Source organism: Ranitomeya imitator, chromosome 3 (assembly GCF_032444005.1).
Source record: "Ranitomeya imitator isolate aRanImi1 chromosome 3, aRanImi1.pri, whole genome shotgun sequence".
NCBI classification, from domain to species: domain Eukaryota; kingdom Metazoa; phylum Chordata; class Amphibia; order Anura; family Dendrobatidae; genus Ranitomeya; species Ranitomeya imitator.
In genome coordinates, this window is record NC_091284.1 from 537,227,676 (window position 1) to 537,242,313 (window position 14,638).

Sequence of the window (14,638 nt, forward strand, 5' to 3'; positions counted from 1 at the left end):
TTTTCTTCTCTGAGCAGAAGATAGCTCTTAATTACATTGTGTGTTTAGAGGTCACTATCCTGCTGCAGAATAAATTTGGAACCATCAGACACCTCCCTGGTGCTATTACATGATGGATAATCTGCAGTAGCGACCACAAGATTAGCATTTTTTTTAAAAAAGTGTGATTACTTCTGTCTGGTTGTTGTGATGCCATTTTCATGGCGATTTCAGTAAAATGAAAACAAATCGTTGTCAGCTATAAGGATGAAAATTGTGTTTGGCATTGCTTTATCCCTTTTTGTGTTAGTTTTCAACATTTGCTCAGACAAATGTTTTGTTTATTTTGTCATGGGTTTTCAAATTTTGTCCCTAAATAGTTTTCTTGTTTGTGTTGTTTTTTGGTTAAAGCATGGCAAAGACAAAGCCAAATGTACCAAATGTATCACTGGATGTCTGGAAGCTTGATATTCTGAGAGTGAAGTCAGACAAAAGCCAAATAGAGGTAGCTATGAAATTCAACTGCTCTCAGAGTCAAGTGTCACATATAATAAAGAAAGAAAACCTAGAAGTGAACGACCATGGAAAATGTCCTCCAAAATTGCTCACATTATTAAGAAAAAGTCAGTATCTAATGTCCATAAAAGTGCTGTAGAGATTTTGAATGAAATGAACAAAAAATATGGGGTCAAAGTGAGTTGCCAAACTGTGGTGTGACAGCTAAGAGTGGTAGGGTTGAATGCATGAGTTTCAGTCAAGAAACCTTTCATCTCTGCAAAGAACCAGAAGGTCAGACTTGAGTTTGCCACAGAACACAGCCCATGGAAAGAGACAGATTGGTCTATTGTGTTGTGGTCAGATTAATCCAAGTTCAATCTGGTAGTGAAGCAAGCAATATATATACTACCCAATTAAAAACGGAGCCAAATGCCTACAGTTAAATGTGGTGGCAATGTCGTGATTTGGGGCTGCTGTTCTGCATCTGCCACTGGCCCTCTGCATAGAATTGATGGAAATATGAATGCTGGAAAATGTAATGCTGCCTCATGGTAAAACCAAAGTAGGCAGGGGCTGGAAATACCAGCAAGACAATGATCTTATGATCATTGTGATGATAGCACACATCCAATTTAGTAAAAAATGTTTGCCTGTTGCAATGGCTAAGCCAATCACTTGATTTAAACCCTAAAGAGCACCTTTGGGATGATTTAGAGTGAGGAGTTTGGGCCCAGACCAATAACAATAAAGATGAATTTTTTGCAGATTTGCAAATGGAATGGAGCAAGATTCCTCATTTGTCTTGAATACCCTATTGGCTTCAATGCCCTTTTGGTGTGGTTCAGTAAACAAAGCAAAAGGTAATGCTACAAAATCTCGACTTCAGCAAAGCATTTGATATAGTATCTCATACTATCCTTATTGAAAAAATGACCAAGTATGGGATTGAGAAGACTATGGTTAGGTGGATTCACCACTGTACCTGTATCTTCACCACTGAGGTCTCTATAAAGTCTCCTAGAGCTGCATCTAACTCCTTTCAGGCTTCTTGAGACAAACATAGCCTGAGTAATGCCTTCACTATAGAAATGAATGGTAACTTAGTAGTAACTAACAGCCGTTACTGAAAAGAATTTCATGTTTTTTTCAAATTAAAAAATGGTCCAAATATTAACCGTCTCTAGTCTCCACTGTCATTTGTGATCTGACAGATGATTCTTTGCAGAACACACAATCAAACTGAGTGTCGCTGTTGGAAGTAACATCATCCTGATGTGACTGAAATGAGTGGTGTGCAATTTATTCAATAATGCCTTCTGCTTCCTCCTCGCAAGTATCCTAGCTGTAGGAAAAGGAGGCAAATTGTGGCTTATGTTTGGTAGTAATACTGTGTAAGAGGGATGAGGGGAAGGGAGATCAGTTAACCAAGTGCAGGAAAAAATATTACCTCTATAAATGAAGACTGACTTTACGGGCAGGAACAGCATGAGGAAAGAAATTCCAGCAAACGCAAAAGGTAAAGATATTAAAACATGCCTTTTAATACCAACAGTCATGTTGTAATATCTTTACCTTTTGCGGATTCTGGAATTTCACTCCTCGTGGTAGTAATACTGCCAGGACAGCCGATGCCATTGGTGGTGATGGTGGTGTTTCTTCTGCTGCTAGCAGGTTTCACATTCTTAGTGGTATTCATTTTCATTATTTTTTCACTATGTCGTCCTTTGCAATTACCACTTTTTCTTTTACTATATAGTTCATATCATTTTTAACAATCTTTACATCTCTAATGATTTATCCTTTGCCAAAAAAGTAATAAAAAATGCTAGATAGGCAACATACAAAAAGCAAAATCTAGCAGCAGGTTGAAGAATGGGTGTGGTATCTACGGTTGTGAAATTGGACCAATAATAAAGTTGTGCAAAAACAGACATGCAAAGTTAATGCCTGGGCATAGTAAATATCTGTGGTTAGTTATAGCACCTCACGTCTCTTATTTTCCCATCACGCCTCTCATTTTCCCAATCGCATCTTTCATTTTCCCCCTCACATCTCTCATTTTCTCCCTCACACCTCTCATTTTCTCCCTCACTCCTCTCATTCCCCCCTAACACTTGTCATTTCGACCTCACATCTGTCATTTTCTGATCACTCCACTATTTTCCCTCACTCCTCTCATTTTGTACTCACACCTTTTCATTTTCACCTCACACCTCTCATTTTCACCTCAGTATATACATGTTTGTCATCTGCCTTATATATATTATACACCTGTATGTCATCTCCTGTATATAGTATATACCTGTATGTCATCTCCCCTGTATATAGTATATACCTGCTGTGTGTCATCTCCCCTGTATATAGTATATACCTGTATGTCATCTCCTCTTATATATAGTATATACCTGTATGTCATCTCCTTCTATATATAGTATATACCTGTATGTCATCTCCTCCTGTATATAGTATATGCCTGTGTGTCATCTCCCCTGTATATAGTATATATCTGTGTGTCATCTCCTCCTGTATATAGTATATACCTGTATGTCATCTTCTATAAATAGCATATACCTGTATGTCATCTCCTCCTGTATATAGTATATACCTGTAGGTCATCTGCTCCTGTATATAGTATATACCTGTGTGTCATCTCCTCTTGTATATAGTATATACCTGTATGTCATCTCCTCCTGTATATATATGTACCTGTATGTCATCTCCTCCTCTATATAGTATATACCTGTGTGTCATCTCTCCTGTATATAGTATATATCTGTATGTCATCTCCCCTGTATATAGTATATACCTGTGTGTCATCTCCTCCTATATTAGACCTCGTTCACACGTTATTTGCTCAGTATTTTTACCTCAGTATTTGTAAGCTAAATTGGCAGCCTGATAAATCCCCAGCCAACAGGAAGCCCTCCTCCTGGAAGTATTTATTAGCTCACACATACACATAATAGACAGGTCATATGACTGACAGCTGCCGTATTTCCTATATAGTACATTTGTTGCACTTATAGTTTGTCTGCTTATTAATCAGATTTTTATTTTTGAAGGATACCAGACTTGTGTGTGTTTTAGGGTGAGTTTCGTTTGTCAAGTTGTGTGTGTTGAGTTGCATGTGGCAACATGCGTGTAGCAACTTTTTGTGTGTCGAGTTGCATGTGACATGTTCGTGTAGCAAGTTGTGTGCAGCAAGTTTTGCGCATGGCGAGTTTTGCGCGTGGCGAGTTTTATGTGTGGTGCCTTTTGAGTATGTGCAAGTTTTGTGTGAGGCAACTTTTGCATGTGTTGCAACTTTTGTGCATGTGGCAATTTTTCCGCGTGTGCAAGTTTTGCGTGTGGCGAGTTTTCCATGAGATGAGTTTTGCACTTGTGGCGAGTTTTGCGTGAGCCTAGTTTTTGCATGTGGCGAGTTCTGCGCGTGGCGAGTTTTGAGTGGCGACTTTTGTGTTTCGACTTTTATGTGGCGAGGTTGGTGTATGTGTGGTGAAATGTGTGCTGAGGGCAATATGTGTTCATGCACGTGGTAGTGTGTGGCGCATTTTGTGTGCGTTCATATCCCCGTGTGTGGTGAGTATCCCATGTCGGGGCCCCACCTTAGCAACTGTACGGTATATACTCTTTGGCGCCATCGCTCTCATTCTTTAAGTCCCCCTTGTTCACATCTGGCAGCTGTCAATTTGCCTCCAACACTTTTCCTTTCACTTTTCCCCATTATGTAGATAGGGCCAAAATTGTTTGGTGAATTGGTAAGCGCGGGGTTAAAATTTCACCTCACAACATAGACTATGACGCTCTCGGGGTCCAGACGTGTGACTGTGCAAAATTTTGTGGCTGTAGCTGCGACGCCTCCAACACTTTTCCTTTCACTTTTTCCCCATTATGTAGATAGGGGCAAAATTGTTTGGTGAATTGCAAAGCGCGGGGTTAAAATTTCACCTCACAACATAGCCTATGATGCTCTCAGGGTCCAGACGTGTGACTGTGCAATATTTTGTGTCTGTAGCTGCGATGCCTCCAACACTTTTCCTTTCACTTTTTCCCCCATTATGTAGATAGGGGCAAAATTGTTTGGTGAATTGGAACGCGCGGGGTTAAAATTTCGCCTCACAACATAGCCTATGATGCTCTCGGGGTCCAGACGTGTGACTGTGCAAAATTTTGTGGCTGTAGCTGCGACGGTGCAGATGCCAATCCCGGACATACACACATACACACACACACACACACACACACATTTTGCTTTATATATTAGATTTTTTTAGTGGTGTTTTTCTTAAATAATTTCAGCCTACTTAAAAAAAATTACATAATTAATCCAGCACCCGCATCACGCCCTTTCCTCACTTATTACATCTTCAAGAGTAATACTGTCTTATTGCTGTTAGGAGTCGAGTTTCCTCTGCTGCACAGGGGGAATCTCGATCCGTCTCCACTGCGGTCTCCCATTCTTCTCCAGCCGCAGTGGAGTCTGCTCAGCAGGGACGTCGATCCCAGCGTCTCGCTCAGTCTGACTCTGTGCGAAGAGTTACTGCTGCTTTTCCTGCTTCTGCCATTGAAGCCAGTGCTGTGCAGTGGCGAGTGGACGTTTCTGGATCTAAGTCCTGCTTTTCTCTGTCTGAGCATGCCCAGGGCAGGATCTCCCGTTGGAGATCGAGGGTCACATGCTCAGGTACTGCAGCACATACCATTGGTCCTTTTGGCAGGTCCTGAAAGGGCAAAACTTCTGTAGCTGTTTCCTGTGCTGCAGCTATATAAACTGCGCATGACCGCACGGCCATGCGCTAGTATTGTCTTGTAAATATGTGTGTGTGTTGTGAGTGAAAGTCGCTCTTTAAATAACCCTCCCTATTGAATGTTTGTTCGCGGAAGGTGTATGTTTGCTATCTAGCGCCCGACTTATCCAACAGCACGTAACACACATTACAGCTACCAGTTGCTGTGTCCGCCTGTACGGCGCCGGGAGCTTGCTCTGCGCTTTCCTGACCCAAGCCTGGGTGGTTAGTGGCGTCCGTCAGTGCGAAACCGCACGCACTCTTGTGCCTTTATATTATTATTTAGTTTCCTTACACACCCAGTTGCGGTGTTGTGCCAGCAAGTGTCTAGTCGGACTTCAATCCTAGTTGGGGTTGAGTTCGCTGACTTCTTGCTCGCGCTCTATATGCGGTACCGCGGTCCTGTGACGCAACAGGATCGCTTCCTTCACGCATGGTGAAGTTAACCCGTGCGTGTATACTTATAGTACCGCCATATAGTCCGTCTTACTAGCAGCAGGGTTTTTACCTGCACGGTGGACCTCGGACTGCGAACGCACCTAGTTCCATTTCATCTTGTACTTGGTGCGTTCCGCCAGTCCTTAACAATTGCGACCTTGATTATGTTTGCTCAAACGTTCCCATAGGCTATTGGAACTAACCAAGACAGATATTTTAAATGATAAAGAAAATCAAATGCAGCCAAGATATAAGAGCACATGTCAGGATTTCAGAATAATTTTAAAGTGAGAAAAGACGTCAGCACTATTGACAGCTGTAGTGGAGTGAAATATTGAAGTACTGGAGGTTGCCCAATATTCCTAAAAGCTTTGGGACTCGGCCATGGGTTAGTATTGCTCTGCATGGGATAGCTCAATTTACAGGATACAGACTACCAAAAAAGTTAGAAAAAGTGTCAATTCAGCTCACCATTTATAGAGACAAGTATACCAGGAGACTTTCAGGGTAGACAGTGTAAGCTTTAAATGTGGTGCACAGAGTATGCCCTGGTCTATCTTCCTGGTCAAATTACTCTCAATGGTCCAAATGGGGATGTTCTCCAGCACCAAAGGAATGTACTTAAAATTTAGTGTGATAACACCGCATTTATTCTTAATTATGCCAGAGATAATGCCAGTAGGCCCAGGGACATGAGCTATTTTTCATATGAGCCTGAATGTTGATTCTTGTTGTAGGTTAAATTGATGTTTGTTGATTCATTCAATGCTTGCTACTTATTGTATCAGTCCCTTTAGCTTATTGTTCTGCTATAAAGGGGCAGGTGAATTGAACCATCTATGTTTGTTAATTTGATGAATGCATGCTGACTACCCATTGTCACTACTAGGGTTGAGCGACTTTTGTTTTTATAGGATCGGGTCGGATTTCACGAAACCCGACTTTTTCAAAAGTCGGGTCGAGTGAAATCGGCCGATCCTATAGAAAAGTCGGGGTCGGGTTCAGCCGAAACACGAAACCCAATGCAGTGCATTGGGTTTCTAATGGTTCCCAGGGTCTGAAGGAGAGGAAACTATCCTTCAGGCCCTGCGATCCATATTAATGTGTAAAATAAAGAATAAAAATAAAAAATATTGCTATACTCACCCTCGGACGCGCCCTGGTTGTAACCAGGAGCCTTCCTTCCTAAGAATCAGCGCTTGTAGGACCTTTCGATGACGTCACGGCTTCTGATTGGTCGCGTGAGCGGTCACATGGGTGTCACGCGACCAATCAGAAGCCGTGACATCATCGAAAGGTCCTTCAAGCGCTGATTCTTAGGAAGGAAGGCTCCCGGTTACAACCAGGGCGCGTCCGAGGGTGAGTATAGCAATATTTTTTATTTTTATTGTTTATTTTACACTTAAATCTGAATTCCGATACCAATTCCCGATATCTTAAACATATCGGGAATCGGTATCGGAATTCAGATTCCAGATTCAGAAGATCGCCGACTTCATGGCCGACCCCACACAGGGGTCGGGTTTCATGAAACCCAACTTTGCCAAAAGTCGGCGACTTCTGAAAATGGCCGACCCGTTTCGCTCAACCCTAGTCACTACCAGTCCTTGCAGCTTGTCATTTGAAAACATTGAAGTACAAAATATCCAGGTTAATTGAACACTCGTACAATATGGGATTATTTCCTCCCCTTCACCCCAAACCTGTGGATAATGCCCTGAATGACAGTTCTGGGTATAAAAGTGACCTTTCTCCTTCTACAGAGTGACTCTAGAGGACAGCAGCCAAGGCTCCAACCAGAAGAATACAGATTTGAGCCACTGTCCATCACTAAAACCAGGGAAACGTTTGGAGAATCCAGGTTATGACAATCAGGTCACCTTGGAACATCCTCAATGGACTCTATCAGCTTCCTAAGCTTGCTGCTACCTCCTCTCTGTGGGTACCAGCCAAAAGCAGGGTGCCACTGGTTGGGATAGTTGGCCCTAGAAGCCCTAAATTTGCAGATGTTCAAATTCCCAGTGAGCCGGCGGAAGTGTGAGTCTCTGTCATTTGCACCATCTTATGAACTTGCTAGGACTGTACTATGTTGTTGATTGTTGGTGATCAAATAAAATATCAGCCCACTCTTTTACCCTCATCCTGTGTTGTCTGAGTAGTATTCTGCCCACAAAGTAGAAGTGTGGGCATTCAATGGGATGAGTCCTGGTCCATGTGGTCTTACAGCCAGGCCAGCGGACAAGAGCACCCACATATTAAAAATGATAACCCATAAAGCCTCTCGTTCACATGTTCAATATTTGGTCAGAATTTTACATCACTATTTGTAATTGTAAATCAAAATCAGGAGTGGCACAATCAGAGGAAAGTGTAATAGAAACCTGTGTGCCACTTCTGCATTTATCACCCACTCCTGGTTTTGGCTTACAGATACTGATGTAAAATACTGAGTGTGTAAACGTGGCCTAATGCTTATAACTACCACATTCTAACTGGTAGTTATAAACATTATGCTTTTTTCTTTTTCAACAGGTGCACATTCTCTCAATTTTTGATATCCTATACAATTAATGGCTACGTTTTAACTACAGTATTTTCCTTTGGTGCTGGAGAGCCTTTTGGACCATTTTGTACCACAAAAGGTGCTTGCAGTCTGATTGTGACCTTTAACGGGTGGTCATGAATTTCAATGCAGTAGTTGAATTGAATCCATATATAAAGGAAGTCATTTTTATGTCCTATATAAATTGTGCCATGCTGCCATGCACACTGCACTGCCCTTAGTTACGGAAAATAGTCAAATACTAGACCCTGATTCTTTGTGTAAAATCTGATTAGCCGGTCACTTTCCAAATCTGCTCTGAGTATTTTCTAAAGAATTATGCTTATACGCATTTCAATATTTTTTATCTAATCCCATTCAAATAATTTAAGAGGTAGTTTAAGAGCATTTAAAAAGAGCATTTGAAATACTTCAAGCATGAGGACTTCTAGTATGATAACGGGTCATCATTGTTGCTGAAGGCTGGCCTATATTAAAGGTACCGTCACACATAGCGACGCTGCAGCGATACCGACAACGATCCGGATCGCTGCAGCGTCGCTGTTTGGTCGCTGGAGAGCTGTCACACAGACCGCTCTCCAGCGACCAACGATCCCGAGGTCCCCGGTAACCAGGGTAAACATCGGGTAACTAAGCGCAGGGCCGCGCTTAGTAACCCGATGTTTACCCTGGTTACCAGCGTAAAAAAACAAACACTACATACTTACATTCAGCTGTCTGTCCCTTGCCGTCTGGTTCCTGCACTGACTGCTGGCCGTAAAGTGAAAGTGAAAGCACAGCACAGCGGTGAGTCACACAGTGGTGACTCACTGCTGTGGCTGTGCTCTGCTTTCACTTTATGGCCAGCAGTCAAGGCAGGAACCAGACGGCAAGGGACAGACAGCTGAATGTAAGTATGTACTGTTTGTTTTTTTTACGCTGGTAACCAGGGTAAACAGCGGGTTACTAAGCGCGGCCCTGCGCTTAGTTACCCGATGTTTACCCTGGTTACCAGTGAAGACATCGCTGAATCGGTGTCACACACGCCGATTCAGCGATGTCTGCGGGGAGTCCAGCGACGAAATAAAGTTCTGGACTTTCTTCCCCGACCAGCGATCTCCCAGCAGGGGCCTGATCGCTGCTGCCTGTCACACTGGACGATATCGCTAGCGAGGACGCTGCAACGTCACGGATCGCTAGCGATATCGTCTAGTGTGACAGTACCTTAAGTCTTTTCAGTTGCAATTTTTAAGAAATGTACAGTATAGTTTCATTAGGCAGTAGAACTATTGTGAGTATACTCTGTTCCTAAATTCAAGATCAACTGTAAACTGTTCCTAAATGCAAGATAAACTAATAATTATCATTACATTTTGTGTAATGTTGCAGCATATAGATTTCAGTTTAAAATTACTTTTATTTATTTTTTTTAGATAAGAAGGTGCTTTTTAACATTTAGATATTTGGTAAATGACTGTTCATTTCTTTCCGTGTTTGCTTGTTAAGATTCTACTAATTACAGAGTCAATCTCAATGATTGGATTTGGCAATTATGTTGATTGCTTACAGCAACATTTAGGGTATGTGCACACATCAGGATTTCTTGCAGAAATTTCTTGAAGAAAACCGGAAATTTTCTGCAAGAAATCCGCATTTTTTTTGCGTTTTTTCCCCGTTTTTTTCACGGTTTTTGTAGCATTTTGCAAGTGAAATTAGCTTGCAGAATGCTAAAGTTTTCCAAGCGATCTGTAGCATCGCTTGGAAAACTGTCTGACAGGTTGGTCACACTTGACAAACATAGTGTTTGACAAGTGTGACCAACTTTTTACTATAGATGCTGCCTATGCAGCATCAATAGTAAAAGATAGAATGTTTAAAAATAATAAAAAAAATAAAAAAAATGGTTATACTCGCCTGCAAACAGCCAATCTCCTCAGCGGTGTCCGTTCCTATAGATGGTGTGTGTGTGCAGGACCTTCGAGAGTCTACCCTAGGCTCTCATGCGGTTGTTATGACACTTGAGTCTGGTGCCCAATTGACGCTGGCATCACTGTCCCCACCTTCTGACGTATTGAACATCAAGAGAAAGTAAGCACTGCGACTGATCTCTCTTTGGCTGAGGACAATTTATGATGATGTCTCTTTAAGAGACTGGGAGTTTATTCTCTTAACCCTAGTACAGTGCTAGACGTGCCCAGAACCTGGGAGGTCAGAGCATCAGGAGGAAGCGTGAGGGGCGGTGATTCGGCATCCCTGCCAGAGAAGAGGAGAATGAGAATCAGGCATGGACGCTGATGCTACAGGTTTATTTGTCAACTCATTTAATAGTCAAATCCACATCCAATTTCACATGTGGTTTTCCAAAGTAAGGAGTCGGATTTGAATTTAAAACGCGTTGACAAATTATCCACCTTCAAGTAATTTGTTTCATGATCGGTTCTTGAATCAGCAATGCACTTGAGGTCCACTGGCATTGGCTGTCTCTATTGTATGCAAATGTGTGGATGCTACAGCGACAACTATACTATGATAATGGTTGTGTCACACACAACCCCTACAGGTGAGCGGTTTTCAAAAAACTCTTAACCCTACTACCCAGTTCACATCCTATTGTACTTTGTATATTTTTGCAACTAAGTTTAATGTTAGCGTTATATGGCCATTCTGACATTAATTTTCAAAGTAATTACACTAGCCACATCAAGTCTTTAAGATCTTTTTAATTATGTATATAGTTTGTATTATGAACTCTAGTGATAAATCTGCTTTAAATGAGAAATAAAAATAATAAGCATAATATATATTTTTCATTACTATTCTTTTCTTAAAGACGCATATCCTAACTCTGAATTGAGGTATGAATGGACCAATGTGACACACAAATCTGTGGTAGTGGCAGAAGATGGCTCTCGTCTAAATCAATACCATTTGATTGGTCAGACTGTTGGCACAGAAAATATCAGCACAAGCACAGGTAAGCACAATTCTGTATGTTTTATGCTATATGCAAAGTACATGGTTGCCATTCAGTCCAATATAAATGATGCAAGTTTAAAAATGACACCAATCTTGAGCATAAAGGTGAGCAAATATATTTAAGTGGAAATGAATTAAACTAAAATACAACAATCTGTATTTGCCAAAATGTACATTTTTGAGTAATTCGCTTCTGCACAGATTTAGCAACATGACAGCTAACTAGCTGCCATTTTGTTAATCTGTAAAGGGCCATCAAAAGTTAAAAAAAATACTTATACTCACCTTACCAATCTCCTCTCTGGCCCCGTCTTTCTACTAAATTCCCTGTCCGGTCACTGTATCTCCAGTGCTGAATCTCAAAGTTAGGCTCTGATGAGACCAGAGATGTTTCCTCGCATGAATTCGCAAGGTCACAGCCTTGACAGAGCCGGAAGTCTCAGCTAAGTTTTAAGAGGCACAAAGGATGGGAGGTAGGTATCACGGAGGTACTAGGTAGTCTACAGCTCATTACCCGGGCCCCTGCGATATCCCTCAGACTAGGGAAAACCCTGTCTGTCCCTCTCCCAGAATTTACACTGATGGTGTGCTTGTCTGGGCCGCCAGGCCTGACCCTGACTCCTGTTTCAGCCCTATGCTGAAACCTCCACCCGCCACCCAGTGATAAGACCACACACCAACCTCGAAAGAAAGCACAGACAGGGAAAACTAAAAAACGCACCATGCCGCAGACACACAGGAAAACACTATAATGTGCACAGGGCAAAACAAACACAAATATAGGAAGGAGAAATATGACAAAGGATAATACACCACCAGATACGATATTTCTTCTCCTAGACCACCACTCCAGACCGAGATTATCAGACACAAGACACAAGCTATAATCGGCGACGCCCAAATGCCAGAATGACTATTTAAAGGCCACGGGCGTGACCCAGCCTCCAACCAGATTACCAGCTAGATTAACCCCGGATAACCTGTATAAAATCTAGCCGGCGCCACTGAGCGTATAGTGGACAAATGTGGAATTACCGCTGTCTGTCGGACGCCCTAGTGTGAATAGCGTCCGACATGACAATAGGTCAGTGAAAAGTGGACGTGAGTTAAGTATAAGAATTTTTTCTTTATTTTGTCTATCTTCTGCATTTTATGCTCTGGGGTCTGGAGAGACCTAAAAGCATAATTAGATACATTTATTTGGCAGAAAATAACTGTGCTTGAAGTCGAATTTCCTAGAAAAATCCTTGCAATTTGGTGAATTCAAATGTTGTCAGATCCGATCATCTCTAGTGGAGCTACTGTAAATTTTGCATTAGTGCGCAGGAGTGTTTCTCTTTTCAATTCTTATAATTCTGCTTAAAAAATAATAAGAAAAAACAGTATGTAATTTAGAAACATCTACAAATCTGCTGACAATGATTAATATACAGCAGAGAAAATGAAAAATGATTTTGTTATCTCGCGCTATTACTGCACAATTCTTAGCATGTCAGGAGGCATTTAGTACCAGAATTAGGTGGCATTGACAAATGACCACATCATCTCCATGATCACAGGCACACTCATTCACTTAAGTCTCAGTGGTCTATGACGGCACATACTCGTTATTTTCCCTTTAAGAATAAGACTTTATTGCATTCATCTAATATATAAAGCTGAATGTGTGTGTGTATGTGTGTATGTCCAGGATTGGCATCTGCACCGTCGCAGCTACAGCCACAAAGTTTTGCACAGTCACACGTCTGGACCCCGAGAGCGTCATAGGCTATGTTGTTAGGCAAAATTTTAACCCCGTGCATTCCAATTCACCAAACAATTTTACCCCTATATACATACAGGTCCTTCTCAAAAAATTAGCATATAGTGTTAAATTTCATTATTTACCATAATGTAATGATTACAATTAAACTTTCATATATTATAGATTCATTATCCACCAACTGAAATTTGTCAGGTCTTTTATTGTTTTAATACTGATGATTTTGGCATACAACTCCTGATAACCCAAAAAACCTGTCTCAATAAATTAGCATATTTCACCCATCCAATCAAATAAAAGTGTTTTTTAATAACAAACAAAAAAAACAACAAATAATAATGTTCAGTTATGCACTCAATACTTGGTCGGGAATCCTTTGGCAGAAATGACTGCTTCAATGCGGCGTGGCATGGAGGCAATCAGCCTGTGACACTGCTGAGATGTTATGGAGGCCCAGGATGCTTCAATAGCGGCCTTAAGCTCATCCAGATTGTTGGGTCTTGCGTCTCTCAACTTTCTCTTCACAATATCCCACAGATTCTCTATGGGGTTCAGGTCAGGAGAGTTGGCAGGCCAATTGAGCACAGTAATACCATGGTCAGTAAACCATTTACCAGTGGTTTTGGCACTGTGAGCAGGTGCCAGGTCGTGCTGAAAAATGAAATCTTCATCTCCATAAAGCATTTCAGCCGATGGAAGCATGAAGTGCTCCAAAATCTCATGATAGCTAGCTGCATTGACCCTGCCCTTGATGAAACACAGTGGACCAACACCAGCAGCTGACATGGCACCCCACACCATCACTGACTGTGGGTACTTGACACTGGACTTCAGGCATTTTGGCATTTCCTTCTCCCCAATCTTCCTCCAGACTCTGGCACCTTGATTTCCGAATGACATGCAAAATTTGCTTTCATCAGAAAAAAGTACTTGGGACCACTTAGCAACAGTCCAGTGCTGCTTTTCTGTAGCCCAGGTCAGGCGCCTCTGCCGCTGTTTATGGTTCAAAAGTGGCTTTACCTGGGGAATGCGGCACCTGTAGCCCATTTCCTGCACACGCCTGTGCACGGTGGCTCTGGATGTTTCCACACCAGGCTCAGTCCACTGCTTCCTCAGGTTCCCCAAGGTCTGGAATCGGTCCTTCTCCACAATCTTCCTCAGGGTCCGGTCTCCTCTTCTCGTTGTACAGCGTTTTCTGCCACATTGTTTCCTTCCAACAGACTTACCATTAAGGTGCCTTGATACAGCACTCTGGGAACAGCCTATTTGTTGAGAAATTTCTTTCTGGGTCTTACCCTCTTGCTTGAGGGTGTCAATGATGGCCTTCTTGACATCTGTCAGGTCGCTAGTCTTACCCATGATGGGGGTTTTGAGTAATGAACCAGGCAGGGAGTTTATAAAAGCCTCAGGTATCTTTTGCATGTGTTTAGAGTTAATTAGTTGATTCAGAAGATTAGGGTAATAGGTCGTTTAGAGAACCTTTTCTTGATATGCTAATTTATTGAGACAGGTTTTTTGGGTTATCAGGAGTTGTATGCCAAAATCATCAGTATTAAAACAATAAAAGACCTGACAAATTTCAGTTGGTGGATAATGAATCTATAATATATGAAAGTTTAATTGTAATCATTACATTATGGTAAATAATGAAATTTAACA

The 14,638-nt window shown here is 41.7% G+C and overlaps 1 protein-coding gene across 1 annotated transcript in view; it reads left to right on the forward strand.

Moving 5' to 3' along the window:
* GABRA5 (gamma-aminobutyric acid type A receptor subunit alpha5) overlaps nt 1–14,638 on the forward strand; it is a 349,153-nt gene that overhangs the window by 231,597 nt on the left and 102,918 nt on the right. Inside the window, exon 7 of the mRNA XM_069757828.1 lies at nt 11,072–11,215. Within this exon, the coding sequence (XP_069613929.1) occupies nt 11,072–11,215 (144 nt within the window). The remainder of the gene's footprint in view (nt 1–11,071; nt 11,216–14,638) is intronic.